General features: G+C 48.0%; 3 protein-coding genes across 4 annotated transcripts in view; all 3 read right to left on the minus strand.

Annotated features, from left to right (window-relative positions):
- LOC146010139 (uncharacterized) overlaps window positions 1-21,953 on the minus strand; it is a 200,303-nt gene that overhangs the window by 96,180 nt on the left and 82,170 nt on the right. The gene's annotated exons all lie outside the window — the stretch shown is intronic.
- On the minus strand, window positions 14,363-16,446 carry LOC146007384 (uncharacterized; the record flags this gene model as incomplete). Its single annotated transcript, XM_083145732.1, has 1 exon — window positions 14,363-16,446. A coding segment is annotated over one exon (1,158 nt), but the record flags the coding sequence as incomplete, so codon positions are not given.
- Window positions 18,605-21,567, minus strand: LOC146007385 (uncharacterized). Its single transcript, XM_083145733.1, has 3 exons — window positions 20,505-21,567; window positions 18,935-19,032; window positions 18,605-18,796 (listed from the first exon to the last, which is right to left on the minus strand). The coding sequence occupies exons 1-3, from the start codon at window positions 20,536-20,538 to the stop codon at window positions 18,605-18,607; spliced, it is 324 nt and encodes a 107-aa protein (XP_083001859.1). The 5' UTR covers window positions 20,539-21,567.

Here is a 21,953-nt window from a genome sequence, read left to right on the forward strand (position 1 = left end):
CGTGCTCATTGGGACCTTCAAAGCAGCAGATATTTTTCTCAGACGCTATAAGAGGCCTGAGAGTAAATCCCACCCCCTCAAATATAGCTTTAAGGTTTCCTTCAAGCTTCTTATACACGGGGTCTTTAAAAGCTGCACCCCTTGGACCGGGAGCACTGTAGCTTTTGAGAGTCTGGCTACTGAAGCATCCACCACAGGAACCTTCTCCCAGAGATTTGTATGCTCCTCAGGCAAAGGATAAAGACTCAAAAGCCTTTTAGGCACCTGGAGCCTCTTATCCTAAAAGATCCTGCAAACCTTCATCTGCCAGGAAGGTAACAGCCTCTCTACGTTGCCTTTTAAACACCCCTTTAAAAGGAGTTTTGTCTTCATCCGACAAATTCAAGGCCTGCTTAACAGCAGCAATCAAATCCTCCACCCCAGGGGTCGAGGTATCCTCATTATCATCACCCTGCTCCCAGGGAATATCCGAGGTACACTCTCCTTCCTCCCCTGAATCCACAGGTAACAGAGGGACTGAATAAGGGTCTAGGAGTCCCATCAGAGTAATTGTCAAATCTTTCCAGCAAAGCATTAAACCTGCTGATAACTTTTGCAGTATCCTGCATTACCTGCAGCAAACCAGGATCTGCTTGAGTCAAAGGCAAAGAACCTGAGGACTGTCTTGGGGAAGAAACCACAACCTCTCTCTGCTTGTCCAACAATTGCACTAAGGCATTCACTGACCTGCCCAGAGCACTAACCCACGCAGGCTCTGTCTGCTCCACCCTCTGGGGTACACTTCCCATGGGTCTCACAGCTGCACAAGCAGGGTACAATCCCCCCCCTGGCAATCTGTCCAGGGGAAATTTGGAGTGCACAAACGCTGCACGCGCTCAATGTAAAAGGGTCTCCCTCCCCCAAAGCTACAGACTGTTGCTCTGTCATGATAAAATAATTCACACAGTGCAAAACGACAGGCGCTATATACTGAATCAATGTATCACAGCACTTACCTGTCTGAAGCTCCAGTAGTCTCCTCCAGAAGAAGGGGGTAGCGATGCCCAGGAAAATCCCCCACTCAGCTAGAAACAGCGCTTCAGCTCCACAGTCAGCATCTCCCAAAGTGGCGCCAAGCAGAGTGAGGGAAGAGACCAACTATCCCTGCTACTGCGGGGTCTGTGGAGTTGGCGCCAAACTACCCCCAGTAGCCGCTCCCACTGCTGGATCTCCTAATTCCCAGTGTCTCCCCTTCAAATGGGGACCACTTGGAATCGCCCGCAGGCCCTCAGCTTGCAAACTCCGTTTAAATTTGGCCGCCGCCATAACGGAGCGCCCATCCCCCATGAGCCTCACCTGTGTGAAGCCGGTTCAGGGACGCTCCGGAGCCCAGGCAGCTTCTTAATAGAAGCTGGCAGAGCCGCACAGAGAACAGACAGTGTCTCCTCCATGTGCAGGGAGCTGACAGGACGTGCTTCCGTCAGCCCCTGCTGCGCTGGCAGTGTGAGGACTCTATGAGAATCCTCAGCACTGCGTCTTACCTAATAAGTGTAAAAATAAAAAACACCTATCTATCTCTAATCTTCAGCTGCGCAGCAGCCTCTTCAGTATAGCACCCACTCCGGTGGGCGCCTAAAACGAACTGGGGATTCTGGGATGCAGTGGGAGGAGCCTACCTCTTTAAAAGCTTTGGTATAGGTGCCTGCGGACCCTCTATACATGTGAAGCTGTGTCACCAGGACCATTGAAAGAGAAATGAATTATACCCAAAATACAGTATACAGCAGGGTACAGGTATGCATAGGATTTGGCAGTGTTACAGGGGAATTTGAGATTTTGGGAGAAAGTCCAAAATATAATGGTCAAGGTGGGACTACCGGTAGAATATCTGGATGTAAAAAATGAGATTTATGTCTTACCTGGTAAATCTCTCTCTTCGAGGACATCAGGGGCCACAGCTTTACAGTGGGTAATAGGAGTGGGAGAGAGCTCCAGCACCCTAGAGGTTAACTTTAACTGCCTCCCAGGCAGCCAGGCTCCTCCCCTCCTATACCCCGCCTCCAGGCCAAGGACCTCAGTTTTTTTAACAAGCCATGGCAGGAGACAAGAGAGAAGGAAGAGAAGCACCACACAGAGACACTTTCTGAAACATGTTAGTACCCTCAACAGAGGAGTAATATAACCAGTGAAACGTAACTTTAACGTAACTGAAGCAGGCACGGCAGGGAGGGATCCCTGTGGCCCCTGATGTCCTCAGAAGAGAGAGATTTACCAGGTAAGACATAAATCTCATTTTCTCCTTCGGGAGACATCAGGGGCCACACCTTTACAGTGGGACGTCCTAAAGCAGCCACCTATGGGTGGGGACGTGCCTGTGCCGCAGCCAACACACTCTGCCCGAAGGCAGAGTCCTGGGAGGCAAACGTATCAAAAGCGTAAAAACGCAAGAAAGTAGCAGCTGATGACCATGTCGCAGCCCTGCAAATTTGCTCAGCTGTTGCACCGCCCCGAACAGCCCAAGACGGCCCCACAGACCTGGCGGAATGTGCCCGGATACCAGCCGGAACGGAAGGGAGGCGCCCAGGTATGCCTGCCTGATGACAGAACGAATCCAGCGGGCAATAGTCTGTTTTTTTTTAAAGTATTTTATTTGAGTTTTGACAACTTTCGCAATTCAAGCCGTAAGATGTATATTATTACATTTACATTGGTATGTACAGGAACATTATATGCAGCAGATACAACAGAATACAAAGCCAATTAACTTCTCATACTTATACGCTCCCCATTAGGCCGGGCCATCGAGATGGCCTGTGCCAGCCTCTATGCTTATACCGACCCATAGGTTGTCCATACCAGAGTCTAATAATATGACTCATAAGGTCGGGATTGTTAATTTTTCGTGTTCAAAGCAAACCAGCAAACAGTTGTACATGCGATCATAAATGAGAACAACCGTACTCTAGAATCTGTATGCATTTATGCACTTGCATATAAGTAAACATGTATAAAGTATGCAACATGGGTAAAAGACTAAACAGTTTACACGTATAAAGATATAAACATATAGACATATACGAGACACACACATTAGGGGAGACAAAGAACATCAATATGTTAATCACTTATGACTAGATCACCGGGAGCCTTAGTACTATCACTGATAAATCGGCCAAAATCAAGGAGGGTCGTTGTAATTACCCGAGTACCTTAACTTATTTAGGGTCCCAATAAGTCCTATGCATCATGTGACGTTACACAGAGGTAGATATTTGTCTATACAAATACCAGGGTACTTGTGTATTTTGGCGGCGCCCCCGATGTCCATCGTACGATGAACGTATCGCATTGCATGCCATGTACCCGATGGCATGCGATGCGACGCGATTTTGACCCCCTATACGATAAAAAATCGTATAAGCACCCTAAAGGGTGCTTTTGAGCAGCCTAATGGGTGCTTACAATGTTAAATGCACCCCCACGCCACCCCCCCACTATAAACGTGAACCCGAAGCGTGGCGAGCGCAGCGAGCCCACGAGGGGCGGCGGTACGCGTCCTACGACCTTTTCATATCCCCACTATCCACCGAGCCCGAAGCGTGGCGAGCGCAGCGAGCCCCGCGCGGGGACTCGGATACCTTCACAGGTAAACGCGTCTCTTCACGGGCTTCACAGGTATCTGCGTCCGCTCGCCACGCTTCAGGCTCGGTGGCTCGCTGCGCTCGGCACACTATTTTATTCTCAACTCCACGCCGAGGTGGATAGTGGGGGTAAGAAAAGGTCGTAGGACGCGTACCGCCGCCCCTCGCGGGCTCGCTGCGCTCGCCACGCTTCGGGTTCACGTTTATAGTGGGGGGGTGGCGTGGGGGTGCATTTAACATTGTAAGCACCCATTAGGGTGCTTAACATTGTATAAGCACCCATTAGGGGGCTTATACAATGTTTAATCGCATCGCATCGTATGGCATTGTATGCCATGTACAATGGCATACAATTTGAAAATTGTATGCCATCGTGCACTATCGTACGACATCGCGTCGCATCGCATACCATCGTATGCGTTATGGTATGCGATGCAATGGGCGCCGCTAAAATACACAAGTACCAATACCAGTTAGTATTTTCAAACAGCTTGAAGATATGGTCTTTGGTAGTGCTATCTAACTTTCCACATATGGCCCCCATTTCTTATAGAAGCGAGTAATACCTTTTTCCACGTCTGGTAATGTTGCTCTTCGTTCCATATATATAATCTTGAGTAGCACCCTCTTAAGTTCTGTAATGGACGGTACAGAGCGTTTGATCCAATGAGACAATACTAATCTGTTTGCAGCTCCCATGATGACAGTTATTACAGGTATAAGCGTTTTCCCTCCTGTTCCCATATCCCATTCTTTAAAGTTCAGTAAAATACATGCCACTACAAAGTACACCACTACAATACCTATTGAAAGGTGGAATCATCCATAGAGATCCACCGCTGGTGGTACAAGCGGTAAAAGTTTGGCGGGAAGCCAGTAAGCTAGTCAAGTTCTCTGACATCGAAATAGATCACCCCCTAGCAGACTACAAAAACTTTGGGGAGTTAAAGGCACTTCAGCCAGATGTAACATGAGGTCCACAGGGAGTTGAAGCTATGAGTCAGCTGTATGGGCCCACAGGGATGAAGTCGTTTACGCAATTGTCTGAAGAGTTTTCCCTCCCAAAATCCTTTTTTTTTCCGATTTTTACAATTAAGGAGCGCCCTAGAGACCCAATTTAAAAATGAGATACCAAGCTTCTCGATATCACCCATAAAAAAAGCACTGCAAGAAAGGGATAAAAGGAAAAGTGTATCAAGGATGTATGGAATACTCCTGGAAACGATGAGTGCAGATGGGATAAATTGGGCCAGAAATGGGCGGTCGATGTAGGCCCTTTCTCAACAGGAGAATGGGAAATGGCCAAGACCTCAGTTAAACACGCAACAAACTCGATAAGAACACAACAGGTGCAACTATACATTTTGCACAGATCTTATTTATCCACAACAAGGTTGGTGAATATGGGGGGTAGACTATCTCCCATGTGCCCCAAGTGTAGTAGGGAGATAGGCTCATTCTGGCATCTGGTCTGGGAGTGTGCAATGCTAAAAAAATTCAGGGGACGAGTGATGTGCACTCTGGAGGAGACAGGCATCCCCATATCAATGTTAAACCCTAAAAGCTGCATATTAAGTATTTGCACAGATAGAACAGTAAACAAATTCGACAAAATATATGTATTTAATGCGTGTGCGCTGGCTAAACTGTTAATTGACAGAACGTGGTTGTCCAAAGATGGTCCTGAATTTGTGGCATGGATAGCATTAATTAACCACACAGTAACATAAGAGTGATATATATATTTAAGTAGAAATAATTTAAGTACACATAGAAAGATTTGGCACAGATGGCTAGAGTCTAGCTACACCACATCCAATGTATTATTTGATAATCACAGCAATTACAGAAAGGGGGAAGGAAAGGGAAAGAGGGGAGGGAAAGGAAGGAAGGAAGAGGGAAAAAAAGGGAAAAGGAAGAGGATTAGAATGTGGCACGAAATAAAGATAGCACTATTATAAACACAAGATAGTCACATGATGTATATATTTATTCACATATACGTATATTTTAGTTATTTATCAGTTTTGTTTTTTTTTTCTTTAAATAGTGCACTAAATCGTCAACCAAATTGCTAACCAAACTGTTACTCAATATCTACCCGTCTAATAACTTTAAGAGGTCTAAATGAACTAGACCTGGGGTAGCCAACCCTAGTCCTCGAGAGCTACCAACAGTGCATGTTTTGCAGGTCTCCTCACAGAGGCCCTTATTCTGATCTCGGCGGTACGGCCCGCGTGCGGCCGTACCGCCGATGTTTTCACTCTGCACATGCGCAGAGGTCACTCTGCGCATGTGCAGGTGAAATCGCCGCACACTAATTTTATACGCCGCAAAGGGGGCGTATAGGGGCGTGAGGGGCTTAATACCCTCATTTCCCTATGCATACGCCCCGCGTTTCATGGGCGTTCCCATGCAAACGCGGGGCGTATGCATGGTAATGAGGCTATGACGCCAGTGATGGGGGCGGAAAGCTGACATTGCCGGATGTCAGCTCTCCACCCCCATACAAGCTTTCACACGGACGATTGTCCGTGTGGTCTAAGCTTGCGTGAGCGGGGGGAGCGTGCGGCCCTGCCTTCGATGGTCGTCGACCATCGAATGCAGGGGGCAGCTCCCACCATGGTGGAGGCGTACGCCCCACCATTTTCATGCGGATCGCCAGCCGTCCGCGTACGGACGGCCGTGGCGATCCGTCTTGTAGGCGGGGATTGGTTTGTGCGGCCGGAGCAACGTATGCGGCTCCGGCCGCACAGATCAGAATAAGGGCCAGAATCACAAGTGAGCTAATTAGCTCCATCTGTGTATCTTTTAAAATGTGTCAGTGATTAATGAGTGCAGCTGTGCAGCAGCTAGGTTGTCTGGAAAATGTGAACTGTTGGTAGCTCTCGAGGGCTAGGGTTGGCTACCACTGAACTAGACCAATGTGAAATATTAACGTACTGTGCAATAAAACAATAATGTAAGAACAAAAAACTAGTGACAGCATGGTAATACAGTATTGGATGTAAAAAACTACTGTTTAAGCAAGTCGCACACCTCTGTGGAATCCCCCCAGTTATCCCCTATAGACAAGAAAAACTGCCGCTAGGTACCTCACCGGCTTCTTCGCTCAGTCATTGTATTTTATACTATAAATGTGATATGTAATATGCAAGTCTGTGTATATGTTTGTAAGTCTTTTATATATGACAACCAGCATGTATCTACATGTATGTACAGTATGCTCAAATCTACTGAATAACTAAGCTGGTTGCATAGATATGTATAAGTGTTTTGAAAATAATAAAAATTCAAGTTTAAAAAATAAAAAAATACATGCCATAGGAGACTTGACCAAATGCAATTGAAATACTGAGTTCACGAAATTGATAACCCTATTCCAAAAATTGGCAAATCTGCCGCACTCCCACAAATTATGAAACAGGGACGCAGCCCCTTGCTTGCATTTTACACAGCGATCGGAAGCATCAGGTACCAAATGTGCCCTCTGTGCAGGCAAAATATATGCTCGTGAGATGATTTTTAAGTATGTCTCTTGGAGGGAGGTAGAGAACAGGTGCTTATATGTTGTCAGGGAGTATCTCACAATGGGGCAGATGTATTAAGCCTTAACAAGAGATAAATGCAAGGGTGATAAGGAGAGATAAACGTCCAGCCAATCAGCTCCTTACTAACTTTTTTCAAACACAGCCTGTAACATGGCAGTTAGCAGGTGATTGGCTGGATTTTTTTCTCTCCTTATCACCCTTGCATTTATCTCTTGTTAAGGCTTAATACATCTGCCCCATTATCGTCTACCGTTTGTACACTCTGGATATCTAACTGCCATTTCTGTAGCGTATTTTTCCATTTCTTATCCCTGTTAGTGTGATGCATATACAAATAATACAGTTTTAGTCTATGTGTGGTGGTGCGAGTCACTGTAAGTAGTACCTGAAGAGGGTCTTGTGAATTATCTACTCGCATCGCTGGAGGACGTGTTTGTATAAAATGTCTTAATTGCAAATACATGAAGAACTGGGAGTGTTGTAATCCATGTTTTTCTTTTAGGTCTGAGAAAGAAAGGATCTTTCCCCCCGGGTCGTATACGTCTCTAATTACTGATATACCTTTCTCCCGCCATCGAAGGAATGTGACGTTGTCTATACCAGGAAGGAATGCTGGATTTCCCCATATTGTGACGTAGTGTGACGTCTGTGGGTTTCGTAGTAATCTTTTATTGGTGATCAGCCAGGATTTGTATGTTTCTTTGAATAAAATACTTTCCCTAAAGTGTGGTGGAATTTTATCTCTGGGGGAATGAAGAAGAGCATTGGGAGAATATGGGTGAAAGAACGCCAGTTCTAGCTCATAGTTGGTGAACATGGATCTCTGCCACAACCAATCATTGATATAACGAAATCCGAAAGCTTTGCTGAATAAATCTATATCGGGCATATTCAGGCCTCCCTCCGATCTAGGTAGTTGTAATTTTGCGTATGCGATTCTTGCTTTTTTACCTGCCCACAGGAAGGAGGTAAAGGTCTTGATGACATTCCTACTGTCCGACTTTGAAAGTGTCATGGATATCATCTGGAGGAGGTATGTGAGTTTGGGGAAAGCAATGCTCTTAATAACTGACGCCCTGCCCATCAATGACAGTGGTAGATTAATCCAGCCATTTAAGAGTTTGGAAATTTTTGCCAAGACGGGTTTAAGCTCCGACTTGTTATAGTTTACTCTATAGCCAGCGAAAGAGCCAACGTCATCTATCAATTGAACTATGGCTGGTATGGAACATTCAGGCTCAGAGGCGAATAATGCCATTTTTAAGTCGGCTGCTCCTATCTTGACCCCTTTATAAACCGTGGACTGTCTCAAGGCTATGGCTAAGGGTTCCAGTGCCAATGCAAAAAGCAGTGGCGATAGAGGGCAGCCCTGCCTCGTGCCCCTTTGAATCGTAAATGGTTGGGAAAGAAAGCCATTTCCCAGAACCTGAGTGGTCGGGTTTGTGTATAATTGTTTTATACAATTTATGAATTCTTCCGGCATCCCAGACCGCCTCAGCGTTTCAAATAAATGTTCCCAGCTTACCATATCGAACGCTTTTTCAGCGTCTAATGATAAAATTACATTGTTCTCAGTTGTCGGGTTAAATTTGATCCATTCCATTGCTGTGATCACTTTTCTAATGTTCACGACAGACTGACGTCCCCATATACATCCAGACTAGGTGATTTATCGCGCCCTATGGGCGCTCTTCACACCGTCGTAAGGGGCTGCGCCCCCTTAATTTGTGAACATTTGTATATGAGAAAGGTGGTTAGAATTGTATGAAAGATGCCTGTATTGCAACTTCAGTTATAGGTGAAATGTGTTAAATAGAGAGCATATGATGTGGAAGGGGGTGTGTATTGTTTTGTTTAATTAAAAAGCGGTTACAGAGTAAGATGTACATTGATAGTGTGGATGGTACAGTGACATTTGTGGGTGTGGGGGGGGGGCTGTGTGTGCATGTTGTTTAGGTGTGTGTGTGTGTGTGTGCAATAGTATAGTAGGGTGTTTCTGAGTCAGCGGCTCCCCACTGGCGGAGGTCACGACACAGGAAAACAGGAGGCTGGGTAGTGATAGGGATGTGTGGGAATAAGGGGGACTAAAGAGGGTGGGAGATACTGTGCTACGTATTGCAATTTACATGGACATTCCAAAATATAAACGCAATAATTGGTGTCACAGTTAATAAATTGTTTACATGGAAAGAATTTTTTTATTAGAGGATGATGTTACTGTATTTATCCCATTCAGCATGTGTTTGCACGTTAAACAAATATTTTTGTTGCATTTGAAGCTACCAAGTGGTTTTTGTGGAAGCCATGTCGGTTTGGAGATAGTGGTAGTGGAAGAGAGAAGAGAAGGTGCTATGAGATCTTTTAGATTCCTATTTCTTCTGAATATAATTGTAGGTTTTATAAGTACTTCCTGAAGAATTTTATCATGTTTTAATATTTCAGCATTTTTAAGTATAATCTTTTTGATTTGGTGTCATTTTGAATTCTATTTAGAAATAAATGATATTGATTCTTCAGAGTTATATGTTGCCCACACTTTCTTTCTGGTGTAATTTTGAATTTAAAAGGCCTTTAAGAGATTCAGCTAGCCCCACCGACAGAGCCTGAAGATCTGAGAACCAGACTCGTCTGGGCCAATGCGGGGCCACCAGGATCAATGTCCCCCCCTCCGCCTTCAGCTTGCGAATCAGTCGCAAGAGGAGGGAGAATGGTGGGAAGGTGTACATCAGCCTGAATGGCCAGGGAGCGGACAGGGCGTCCACCAAGATGGCGGCCGGGTCACGAGCCCTGGATCCGTAAAGGGGGACCTTGTGGTTGTCTTGAGAGGTATCAAGTCCACCTCGGGTAAACCCCACCATCGTACCAGCGTCTGGAACACCTCCTGATGGAGGGACCATTCGCCGGCATTCAGTGTTTGACGGCTTAGGAAGTCCGCTTCCCAATTCTGGACTCCTGGGATAAAGACCGCTGATGGAGCCGGAATCTTCTTCTCCTCCCACTGAAAGATGCAGGATGCTTCCACCATTGCTGCCCGGCTGCGAGTGCCACCCTGGTGGTTAATTTAAGCCACCGTGGTCGCATTGTCCGACTGGACTTGCACCGGGCGACCCCTCAGCCAGGGTTCTGCCAGGCAAAGAGCTCGGAAGACCGCCCTCAGTTCGAGGACATTGATTTGAAGCTTGGCCTCCGATGTAGACCAAAGGCCTTGGAATGACCTCTGGCAAGTGACCGCTCCCCAACCGCGGAGACTGGCATCAGTGGTGAGGAGGGTCCATTGGTGGATCCAGAATGGCCGTCCCATCATGAGGTTCATGAGGTTCTGGTCTAAGAGACACCACGAGAGAGAGAAACGGACTGTCGGCGATAAGGTTATCACCTAAGATCGGAGAGAAAGATAGGATCCTGACCACTTGGAGAGAATCTCCTTCTGAAAGGGGCGGGAGTGGAACTGGGCATATTCCACCATGTCGAAGGCCGACACCATGGAACCCAGTACCTTCATGCAAGCATGCATGGACACCCGTCGGGGAAAGAGGAGCCAACGAATTTGGGACTGCAGAGTCTGACTACGGTCCTCCGGCAGGTAGATCCTCTGATGGATGGTGTCCAACCTGGCCCCCAGGTGAACCATTGACTGGGCCGGAATCAGTGAGGACTTGTCCCAATTGATGATCCAGCTGTGTTGTTCCAGGAGCTGTATCACGACAGTCTGGTGGTCCCTGAGAAGGTCTGCAGAATGCACGAGAATCAACAGGTCGTCCAGATATGGGAGTATTCGGATACCCTGGGTGCGCAGACTGCTGCCCATTACTGCCATCACCTTTGTGAATACACGGGGGGGGGGCAGTGGATAGACCAAATGGTAGGGCCCTGAACTGGAAATGCTGGTCCAGGATGGCAAAGCGCAGGAACCGCTGATGTTCCGGACGGATGGGGATGTGTAAGTACACATCCTGTATGTCCAAGGATGCCATGAAGTCCCCTGGCTGAAGGGCCAGGACAGTGGAGCGTAGGGTCTCCATCCTGAACTTTGGAACACGTACAAACTTGTCTAGCTTCTTTAAGTTGAGGATGGGCCTGTAGGAACCGTTTGGTTTCCTGACCAGGAAGAGGTTGGCGTAAATCCCCGAACCTCTTTGGGCCAAGGGAACGGGTATGATGACTCCTGTTTAAAGCAAACATTGAACTGCTTGTTCTAACGCTTTGCGCTTTTCCAGGTCTGATGGTAGACTCGTGGCGATGCCAAAAAGTTAAGGAGTAGCCCCGAGAGACCACCTCCTGAACCCAAGCGTCTGTGGTGGATTCCAGCCAGATGGGAGAAAACCCCAACAGACGACCGCCCACCTTGGGATCTCCAAGGTGGGGGCCCACCCTGTCACGCGGTGGGCTTGTCCGCAGGCTTGGGGTCAGGGCGTCTGGTGGCCCAGGGACGCTTGCCTCTAGGATGGGAGGATCTGCCCCCCTGGAAAGATCTGGAGGAGAAGGCCTGTCCCCTACCACGACCCTGGAACCGAAAAGCCGGCCTGGGCCGTGTAGTCGAGGTGGATGGTAGAAAGGCAGTTTTTGAAGCTGCCACCGTAGCGAACATCTTATCCAGCTCAGGACCGAATAAGAGAGAACCGTTGAATGGAAGAGCTTCCAAAGCCTTCTTAGAGTCAATGTCAGCCTTGCAGCCAAAGTGATCTGTGGGCGGCCACTGCTGAAGCTGACACACTGGAGGAGAGAGTAGCGGAATCAAGAGCTGCCTTGCCTAAGTAGAGGGCAGCCTGATGTATCAACTCTATAGTCGGCAGTAGAGTTTCTGCTGGGGCCCCCTCAGACACCCCTGCTGTGAGGACAGCAGTCCATTTAGTTAGGGCCATAGCCACCCAGGCTGACGCCAGGGCTGGCCTGCCTGCTGCCCCTGCTGTGGTGTAGATAAGCTTCAAGAAGTTTTCCAACTTCCTGTCCGCCTGGTCCTTAAGAGACGCTGTAGGGAGAGGCTTTTACCAGTTTTGCCACATGAGCGTCTACCCTGGGGGCTGTCTCCCAGGGGGTCCTGTCCTACTGGGGGAGAGGATAGAGGGAGAAGAAACATTTGTGAATGACAAACCTCCTATTGGGGACCTCCCAAATGACCATGTCAAGATTATCCGACTTGGGAAACAAACTTAAGGAGCGTTTAGGGCAGGCGGATCAACGTGGTCGTCTATTAGAAGGACCTTCTTAACCGCTGTAATCAGGCCTGGTACATCAAGGCGAGACAGGGGATCCTCTCTATGAGACGGGGGGTCCTTTCTAACACAGACATCCCCTACGTCAATGGTGTCATCGACGGCCTCCTCCAAATAGTCATCATCCTGATCGTCTTGCTCCTCCTCATCATCATCTGAGTCATGCATGAGGAGGGGCCGGAGTGCCGCCGGTCTTTTAACTAAAGACCTGCGTCTATCTGCGGGCAATGAACCCTCCCCCTGGGCATCCAATGCTGGGGGGTTGCACCCGCCACCGATGAGGATAGCACGGGCTGCCGGGGCAGCGCAGCTGAGACTTTATCAACTAGCTGCGCCATCATCTGCACAAGGGATGAGGCCCAAGCAGGATCCTGAGAGGAGGCCGTAGGCGTGGGCAGCGCCTGCGCATTGTAGCAGCTTGCGCATAGGCCGTCCTGTACATAGTCCTGGGGAGATAGGCCCGCATTACAGGCTGTGCATGCCGGCAATGCTGGGGCGTCCCCCTTCTTGGACTTGCCCTTGTTGGGCATAATTACTGTAAGTACAGGAGGGCTAAGTACAAAATGACACCAAATACACTGCAGCAGCTATTGGGTTAATAAGTACACATATATAGCAAGCATACATAGGCATACAATGCAATTACAAGGCAAATGGCACTAGGCTCTTGCAGCAGCTATGGCTGACTGGAGCACTCAGTAACTGTGACCTGTGTCCCGTAGGAGAGGTACAGGGGGGACTTGCCCAAGCCTCCTGGCAGTAAAAGAGTGGAGCCCCGGGTGGCAATGGAGCTTCTCCGTGTCCCTCCTCACATGCAGCCAGGCAAGGGATGTCAGTGGCGGGAACTCTCTGTGCGCCAAGCACAGTTCCCTGCCTACTGTCCCCGGGGGAGGGGCTGATGTGGGGGGAGCCACCTCCCCCTTCTAGCAAATGACCCCCAGGGAAGATGTCCTCCTGCAGCGCCGGTAAAATGGCGGGGATCTGGCGCGCGCCGGGAGGACCCGCATACCAGCGCTGCTGCCCACAAACTAAGATCCCTGGTGGTCCAGCGGGACGGGCGGCAAGCCGACCGCTTGCTAGCACAGCCGGCGGTCACCCCTCGCCGGCTGTGACAGCCACTCTGTGCGCCTCACTGCGCTATTTTCACACACTCCAGGCGGGGAGCGTGAATACTCACAGTGCGTCCCATTTGTTCTGAAGGGGGCGCCTGTGGTCCCCGGCGTCCGGCTGTGACTGAAGGCTCCCCAGTGCCCGGGGGCCACTGCAGGTCCCCACCCGCGGGTGGCAATGCAGCGCCGGACCCGGGTGATGGAGCCAGCAGCGCAGGGGTCTGGTCAGATCCCCAGCGCTGCTGCTCTGGCACTCGCAGTAGAAAAAATAAAGTTATGGCTGCTAATATAGCAGCCCCTCTTTTGGGTGCATCTTGCCAGCACCCTAGAAAAACTGAGGTCCTTGGCCTGGAGGCGGGGTATAGGAGGGGAGGAGCCTGGCAGGCAGTTAAAGTTAACCTCTAGGGTGCTGGTGCTCTCTCCCACTCCTATTACCCACTGTAAAGCTGTGGCCCCTGATGTCTCCCGAAGGAGAAATGTGTATTTTGAGCATAATTCAACAGGTAAGGGCAATGGGCCCGTTTATACGGCTGGTGGAGAACCTAGCTGCTCTGGGAAAAGTAATAATAGCAAGGAAATGGAGGCGCATGAGGCACCGGATTTATACCACTGGATCCATCTGGTAAACCATACAGTAGATAATGAGAAGTACACATACACCAAAAGTAATAATGTAAGAAAGTATCATCAAACGTGGGACAGATGGACGCTGTCAGAATTCTATGAGGCTTATACAGGAGTATACACAATAATACATATACATTATACAAATCCACACTATTACACAGGACCAACCAGACACAGGAATAGCTTTATTATAAATGGCCGTATACAGAAGGTGAGATAGATGAGGCACAATGTAAGTTTAGTATAATCGGTGTAATGGCATCGCTTGTCAGACATAAAGCACATATACACTGCACAGATATAAGGTAGGGGAAAGGATGGGATGTAACATCTTATCTCTGTATCATACGCATATTGTAATAAGAAATACTGAATAAAAATAAGATCTGGGCAGTGATTGGGCGGATGTTTGTATCCCAGGATGTAAATGTCCCAGGAGCAGCCTGGCTTCCTGCTGAGCTGGTGCCTGGAAGCCTGCAGTATGATTACAGTAATGTGGGGTACACATCAGGATGATTTATCCCAAAATAAGCCAATTTAGATACAATCTCGACCGATTTTATGTAAATTGGCCATTTCACTGCCGTTCTGATGCGATCCCGATCCGATGTGCAGCCCCGCGGATCGTTAGGTCTTCTCTAAGATCCTACCTGCAGCAGATAGTTTCTGAGAAACGACCATTGAAGTGGGTTTGGGTCGCGATCACATCAGATGCAGTTCCTGAGTGTGTCATAGGCTCCACCAGATCGTGAGCGGGTCATACATTCCCCTAACAACCCGCTCACAAGCTGCATCATGCTGGTGTGTACCCAGCATAAGCCGGCAGCTCTGGAGAGGGGGGAGGGGGCTGGTTGTGGAGGAACATCAGCCAGGACAGTTTCTGCTAGCCTTACATTTAAGAACCCATGGGTAGCTCCCACAGTTTCTAGGGGGTGAATCGAGTCTGCATTGTTTTGGGGAGACTACTCTCAGATGATCCCTGTGCATGCAACAGGGGTATCCTCTCATCAATGCTCATGTTTAATGTAGATCTGCTCATCAAAATGTTATTTTTCTGGTATTTACAAAGTATACATTTATTTATAAAACATTTCCCACACTGCAAGCATGGAAAAGGTGTCTCTGATGTCTAACAAGATGCGATTTATTGGTAAAACATTTCCCGCATTCAGCATGAAAATGGTTTCTCACCTGTATGGTTTCTCTCATGTAGAACAAGACTGGATTTAAGTGTAAAACGTTTCCCACATTCAGAGCATGAAAATGGTTTCTCACCTGTATGTACCCTCTCATGTGTAACAAGATTGGATTTATTGCTATAACATTTCCCACACTCAGAACATGAAAATGGTTTCTCACCTGTATGTACCCTCTCATGTGTAACAAGACTGGATTTATGTGCAAAACATTTCCCACACTCAGAACATGAAAATGGTTTCTCACCTGTATGTACCCTCTCATGTGTAACAAGACTGTGTTTATGAGTAAAACATTTCCCACATTCAGAACACGAAAATGGTTTCTCACCTGTATGTTCCCTCTCATGTAGAACAAGATTGGATTTATTGCTATAACATTTCCCACACTCAGAACATGAAAATGGTTTCTCACCTGTATGTTCCCTCTCATGTATAACAAGATTGGATTTATTTCTATAACATTTCCCACACTCAGAGCATGAAAATGGTTTCTCACCTGTATGTACCATCTCATGTGCAACAAGACTGGGTTTATGAATAAAACATTTCCCACATTCAAAACATGAAAATGGTTTCACACCTGTATGTACCCTCTCATGTACAACAAGACTGGGTTTATTCCTATAACATTTCCCACACTCAGAACATGGAAATGGTTTCTCACCTGTATGTACCCTCTCATGTATAACAAGATGTGACTTACGAGAAAACGATTTCCCACATTCAGAACATGAAAATGGTTTCTCACCTGTATGTTCCCTCTCATGTACAACAAGACTGGATTTATTCCTATAACATTTCCCACACTCAGAACATGAAAATGGTTTTTCCCCTGTGTGATGTCTCTGATGTAAAGCGAAAACTGACTGACTTCTAGAACTGGATGATACTGTATCATCTTTATGGTCTGTACTGGGTGTAGTAAGGTCTGAATGATCAGGAGAAGGTTCCTCATGACTAGAGGGACCAGATGAAATATCTGCAATGGGAAATGTTGGGTGTGTGTTGGGGATAATGGGTTTTTCTTCTGGAGAATCTTGTCTGATGTTCTTATCTTCTAGTATATAATCTGGAGACACAATGAGATCTCCCTCCGAGGTATTCCTGCTTGTGCGCCCATCTACAAGGAAACAGATGAATGACAACAGACAGAATTGGTGACATTGAGAAGGAAATGTTCATGGATGTTTTATCACTTACACTGAACATGTCTATTGCTGCGCACACACTGGCCGATATATCGCTGGTCGGTCAGCCAGTGGGGGTGCCAGCAATAAATCTGTAACCAACGTGATCTCTACAACAGAGCCGATGGCCGATATATTGGTGCATTGTGCTATGGGCCTGATTCTGGATAACCTGGTACCAAGTCCCAAAGTGCCGACCTGACGAATAGCCGCTACCCCACCCGGATCCCCTCGCATGTGCCCAATGCTGGAGAGATCATTGAAATCTCCAGGGCCCAGGGCGGCTGACGCCATGTGAAGTCAGCTACCCGCCCCTGGCACCTTGCATGAGGCTGGAATTTACATGGGAATGCTCATGAAACGCTGGGTGTTCCCATCCATGGCCCATCACCACCAGTGCCCCCGTCCGTCCGTCATACCCCCCCCCCATCCCCTCTCACCCCCCAGCACCTCATCTTACTACATCACCTTGCACCCAGCCACCTCCCATTTCCGCTCCCACCCATTCCTACCTTTCGCTCTCTCCCAGTCCCCTTCTCTCTCTCCTCCACCCAATCTGCCCCCCCTCTCCCCTGCTCTCTTCCTTCTGCCCCATCTCTCTTAATTGTTATTTTGTCTAATTAAGTTATACAGAATACCTATTGGGAGCTGCAATAGCCATAAGTCGTCTTATAATTATCTCGTTAGACAGCATTCATTTTGATTATTATATTTTCAATGTAAAGTATTAGCGCCTGATTATCATGATTATCCTTTTCTACCAGAGAGTGTGGGGAGGAGACTGGTCAGATCTCTGGGCTGGTAACACACAGTGACATGATATGAGGGGGAGAGCAGGAGTACAATAGGGGCTGATGGCTCCTGATGTAGGAGATACACCAGAGAGTGTGGCGAGGAGACTGGTCAGATCTCTGGGCTGGTAACACACAGTGACATGATGTGAGGGGAGAGCAGGAGTATAATAGGTGCTGATGGCTCCTGATGTATGAGATACACCAGAGAGTGTGGGAAGGAGACTGGTCAGATCTCTGGGCTGGTAACACACAGTGACATGATATGAGGGGGAGAGCAGGAGTATAATAGGGCTGATGGCTCCTGATGTATGAGATACACCAGAGAGTGTGGGGAGGAGACTGGTCAGATCTCTGGGCTGGTAACACACAGTGACATGATGTGAGGGGGAGCAGGAGTATAATAGGGGCTGATGGCTCCTGATGTACGATATACACCAGAGAGTGTGGGGAGGAGACTGGTCAGATATCTGGGCTGGTAACACACAGTGACATGATGTGAGGGGGAGAGCAGGAGTATAATAGGGGCTGATGTCTCCTGATGAATGAGATACACCAGAGAGTGTGGGGAGGAGACTGGTCAGATCTCTGGGCTGGTAACACACAGTGACATGATGTGAGGGGGAGAGCAGGAGTATAATAGGGCTGATGGCTCCTGATGTATGGGATACACCAGAGAGTGCGGGGAGGAGACTGGTCAGATCTCTGGGCTGGTAACACACAGTGACATGATGTGAGGGGAGAGCAGGAGTATAATAGGGGCTGATGGCTCCTGATGTATGAGATACACCAGAGAGTGTGGGAAGGAGACTGGTCAGATCTCTGGGCTGGTAACACACAGTGACATGATGTGAGGGGAGAGCAGGAGTATAATAGGGGCTGATGGCTCCTGATGTATGAGATACACCAGAGAGTGTGGGAAGGAGACTGGTCAGATCTCTGGGCTGGTAACACACAGTGACATGATGTGAGGGGAGAGCACTAGTATAATAGGGGCTGATGGCTCCTGATGTATGAGATACACCACAGAGTGTGGGGAGGAGACTGGTCAGATCTCTGGGCTGGTAACACAAAGTGACATGATGTGAGGGGAGAGCACTAGTATAATAGGGGCTGATGGCTCCTGATGTATGAGATACACCACAGAGTGTGGGGAGGAGACTGGTCAGATCTCTGGGCTGGTAACACACAGTGACATGATGTGAGGGGGAGAGCAGGAGTACAATAGGGGCTGATGGCTCCTGATTTCTTAGATAGCTGTAAAGCTGTATTAATAGAACAAGGAAAATACTGTATGCAGTAAATGATTATTTCTCACCTGTGCTGATATCTGTAGGGATTTCCTCCTTCTTACACTGCTGATCACCCCTCATATGTGTGTCTTCTGTCTCTGTATCTTCTTTCTTATCTAACACATAAGACTCTTCTCTTATCTTCATATCCGTCACATACGTCTCTTCTTCCTCTGTGTCTTCTGCCTTAATATCTTCACATTGAACCTACAATATTAGTAATGTCTGATGCTAGGGAGATTACACAGTACAATATCCGTGCATAGGACACACACACACAACCACTGCAATTCATATAGTGACAGTCACTTTGGTATATTGGGGAGACCCTAAATTCCCACCTACCTGATCCTCCTGTGGGGTCCTGTGAGTTTCCTCTGTACAGTGCTGGGAATACAGAGGACGGGGACATCTCTCTGTCGTATCTCTGTTACTAGACCCATCTATAGGAGACACACAGTGACTGAGGACATGGTATATATGTGATTATCCTGGGAATACAGAGGACGAGGACATCTCTCTGGGGTATCTCTGTTACTGGGCCCATCTGTAGGAGACACGCAGTGACTGAGGACATGGTATATATGTGATTATCCTGGGAATACAGAGGACGGGGACATCTCTCTAGGGTATCTCTGTTACTGGCCCCATCTGTAGGAGACATGCAGTGACTGAGGACATGGTATATATGTGATTATCCTGGGAATACAGAGGACGGGGACATCTCTCTGGGGTATCTCTGTTACTGGGTCCATCTGTAGGAGACACGCAGTGACTGAGGACATGGTATATATGTGATTATCCTGGGAATACAGAGGACGGGGACATCTCTCTGGGGTATCTCTGTTACTGGGCCCATCTATAGGAGACACACAGTGACTGAGGACATGGTATATATGGGATTATCCTGGAATACAGAGGACGGGGACATCTCTCTGGGGTATCTCTGTTACTGGGCCCATCTGTAGGAGACACGCAGTGACTGAGGACATGGTGTATATGTGATTATCCTGGGAATACAGAGGACAGGGACATCTCTCTGGGGTATCTCTGTTACTGGCCCATCTGTAGGAGACACACAGTGACTGAGGACATGGTGTATATGTGATTATCCTGGGAATACAGAGGACGGGGACATCTCTCTGGGGTATCTCTGTTACTGGGCCCATCTGTAGGTGACACGCAGTGACTGGGGACATTGTATATATGTGATTATCCTGGGAATACAGAGGACGGGGACATCTCTCTAGGGTATTCCTGTTACTGGCCCCATCTGTAGGAGACACGCAGTGACTGAGGACATGGTATATATGTGATTATCCTGGGAATACAGAGGACGGGGAAATCTCTCTGGGGTATCTCTGTTACTGGGCCCATCTGTAGGAGACACGCAGTGACTGAGGACATGGTATATATGTGATTATCCTGGGAATACAGAGGACGGGGACATCTCTCTGGGGTATCTCTGTTACTGGGCCCATCTGTAGGAGACACACAGTGACTGAGTACATGGTATATATGTGATTATCCTGGGAATACAGAGGACGGGGACATCTCTCTGGGGTATCTGTGTTACTGGGCCCATCTGTAGGAGACACACAGTGACTGAGGACATGGTATATATGTGATTATCCTGGGAATACAGAGGACGGGGACATCTCTCTGGGGTATCTCTGTTACTGGGCCCATCTGTAGGAGACACACAGTGACTGAGGACATTGTATATATGTGATTATCCTGGGAATACAGAGGACAGGGACATCTCTCTGGGGTATCTCTGTTACTGGGCCCATCTGTAGGAGACACACAGTGACTGAATATATTGTACATGTGGATTAGCAGATGATACGTGTATATAGGGGGGCCCATATCTGCTCACCCCTGTACAATAACAAATAACAAACTCTCTTCATACCCAGTGATGTGAGGGGCCAGTGATTCTCCATCATAACATCCCTGCACAGACCCTTGTGTTCCTCTATATACTTCCCATCCTGCGCAGAGAAATAGACAGTGACATCCTGACACCTTATAGAAACCCGACACAATCACCTCTCCGGTCGCATCCCTCGGTATTACTGTATAATGTCCCATTCCCAGCAGTCACCTCTCCGGTCACATTCCCCGGTGTTACTGTATAATGTCCCATTCCCAGCAGTCACCTCTCCGGTCACATCCCCCCGGGGTTACTGTATAATGTCCCATTCCCAGCAGTCACCTCTCCGGTCACATCCCCCGGTGTTATTGTATAATGTCCTATTCCCAGCAGTCACCTCTCCGGTCACATCCATCGGTGTTACTGTATAATACCCCATTTCCAGCAATCACCTCTCCGGTCACATCCACCGGTGTTACTGTATAATGTCCCATTCCCAGCAGTCACCTCTCCGGCCACATCCACCTACTGTATAATGCCCCATTTCCAGCAGTCACCTCTCCAGTCACATCCCCGGTGTTACTGTATAATGCCCCATTCCCAGCAGTCTCCTCTCCTGTCACATCCCCGGTGTTACTGTATAATGCCCCATTCCCAGCAGTCCCCTCTCCGGTCAGCTCCCCAGTGTTACTGTATAATGGCCCATTCCCAGCAGTCACCTCACCGGTCACATCCCCCGGTGTTACTGTATAATGTCCCATTCCCAGCAGTCACCTCTCCGGTCACATCCCCCGATGTTACTGTATAATGTCCCATTCCCAGCAGTCACCTCTCCGGTCACATCCCCCGGTGTTACTGTATAATGCCCCATTCCCAGCAGTCACCTCTCCGGTCACATCCCCCGGTGTTACTGTATAATGTCCCATTCCCAGCAGTCACCTCTCCGGTCAGCAGCTGGATGATCTTGTCGGTGAGTTCCAGGATCTTCTGCTCCTTGTCTCTCCCATGTATCAGTGAATGAGGTGGAGGCACAGTGATGGAACTCTGGGTCCTGCTCAGTTCTCCTGACACACAGTGATGGCAACTGGGTGTCTCATGGTCACTGGATGTCTTCTTCACTACTTTGTAACCCTGTGTATTGGAAAATATACTATTACTGCATACACTCGCATACTTTGCCCGTACCTTACCGTTTACAATATAAAATACTTCTACTCACATATAAAGCTATTAACCATACTGAACCAGCTTATATCTCTTTATTTCACAAAATATCTCCCATCTCGGCCACTGCGCTCTGCACAAGATCTGCGTCTCTCTCCTGCACGGATCACTAGCTCCCATTCACTATTGCAGGACTTTCATCGGGCTGCTCCCACCCTATGGAATGCCCTTCCACACACAATAAGACTCTCCACTAGCCTCCAAACTTTCAAGTGTTCCCTGAAAACTCACCTCTTCAGGCAAGACATAATATTTAAGTACCAT

Source organism: Crinia signifera, chromosome 6 (genome assembly GCF_055691185.1).
Source record: "Crinia signifera chromosome 6, ASM5569118v1, whole genome shotgun sequence".
NCBI classification, from domain to species: Eukaryota; Metazoa; Chordata; class Amphibia; order Anura; family Myobatrachidae; genus Crinia; species Crinia signifera.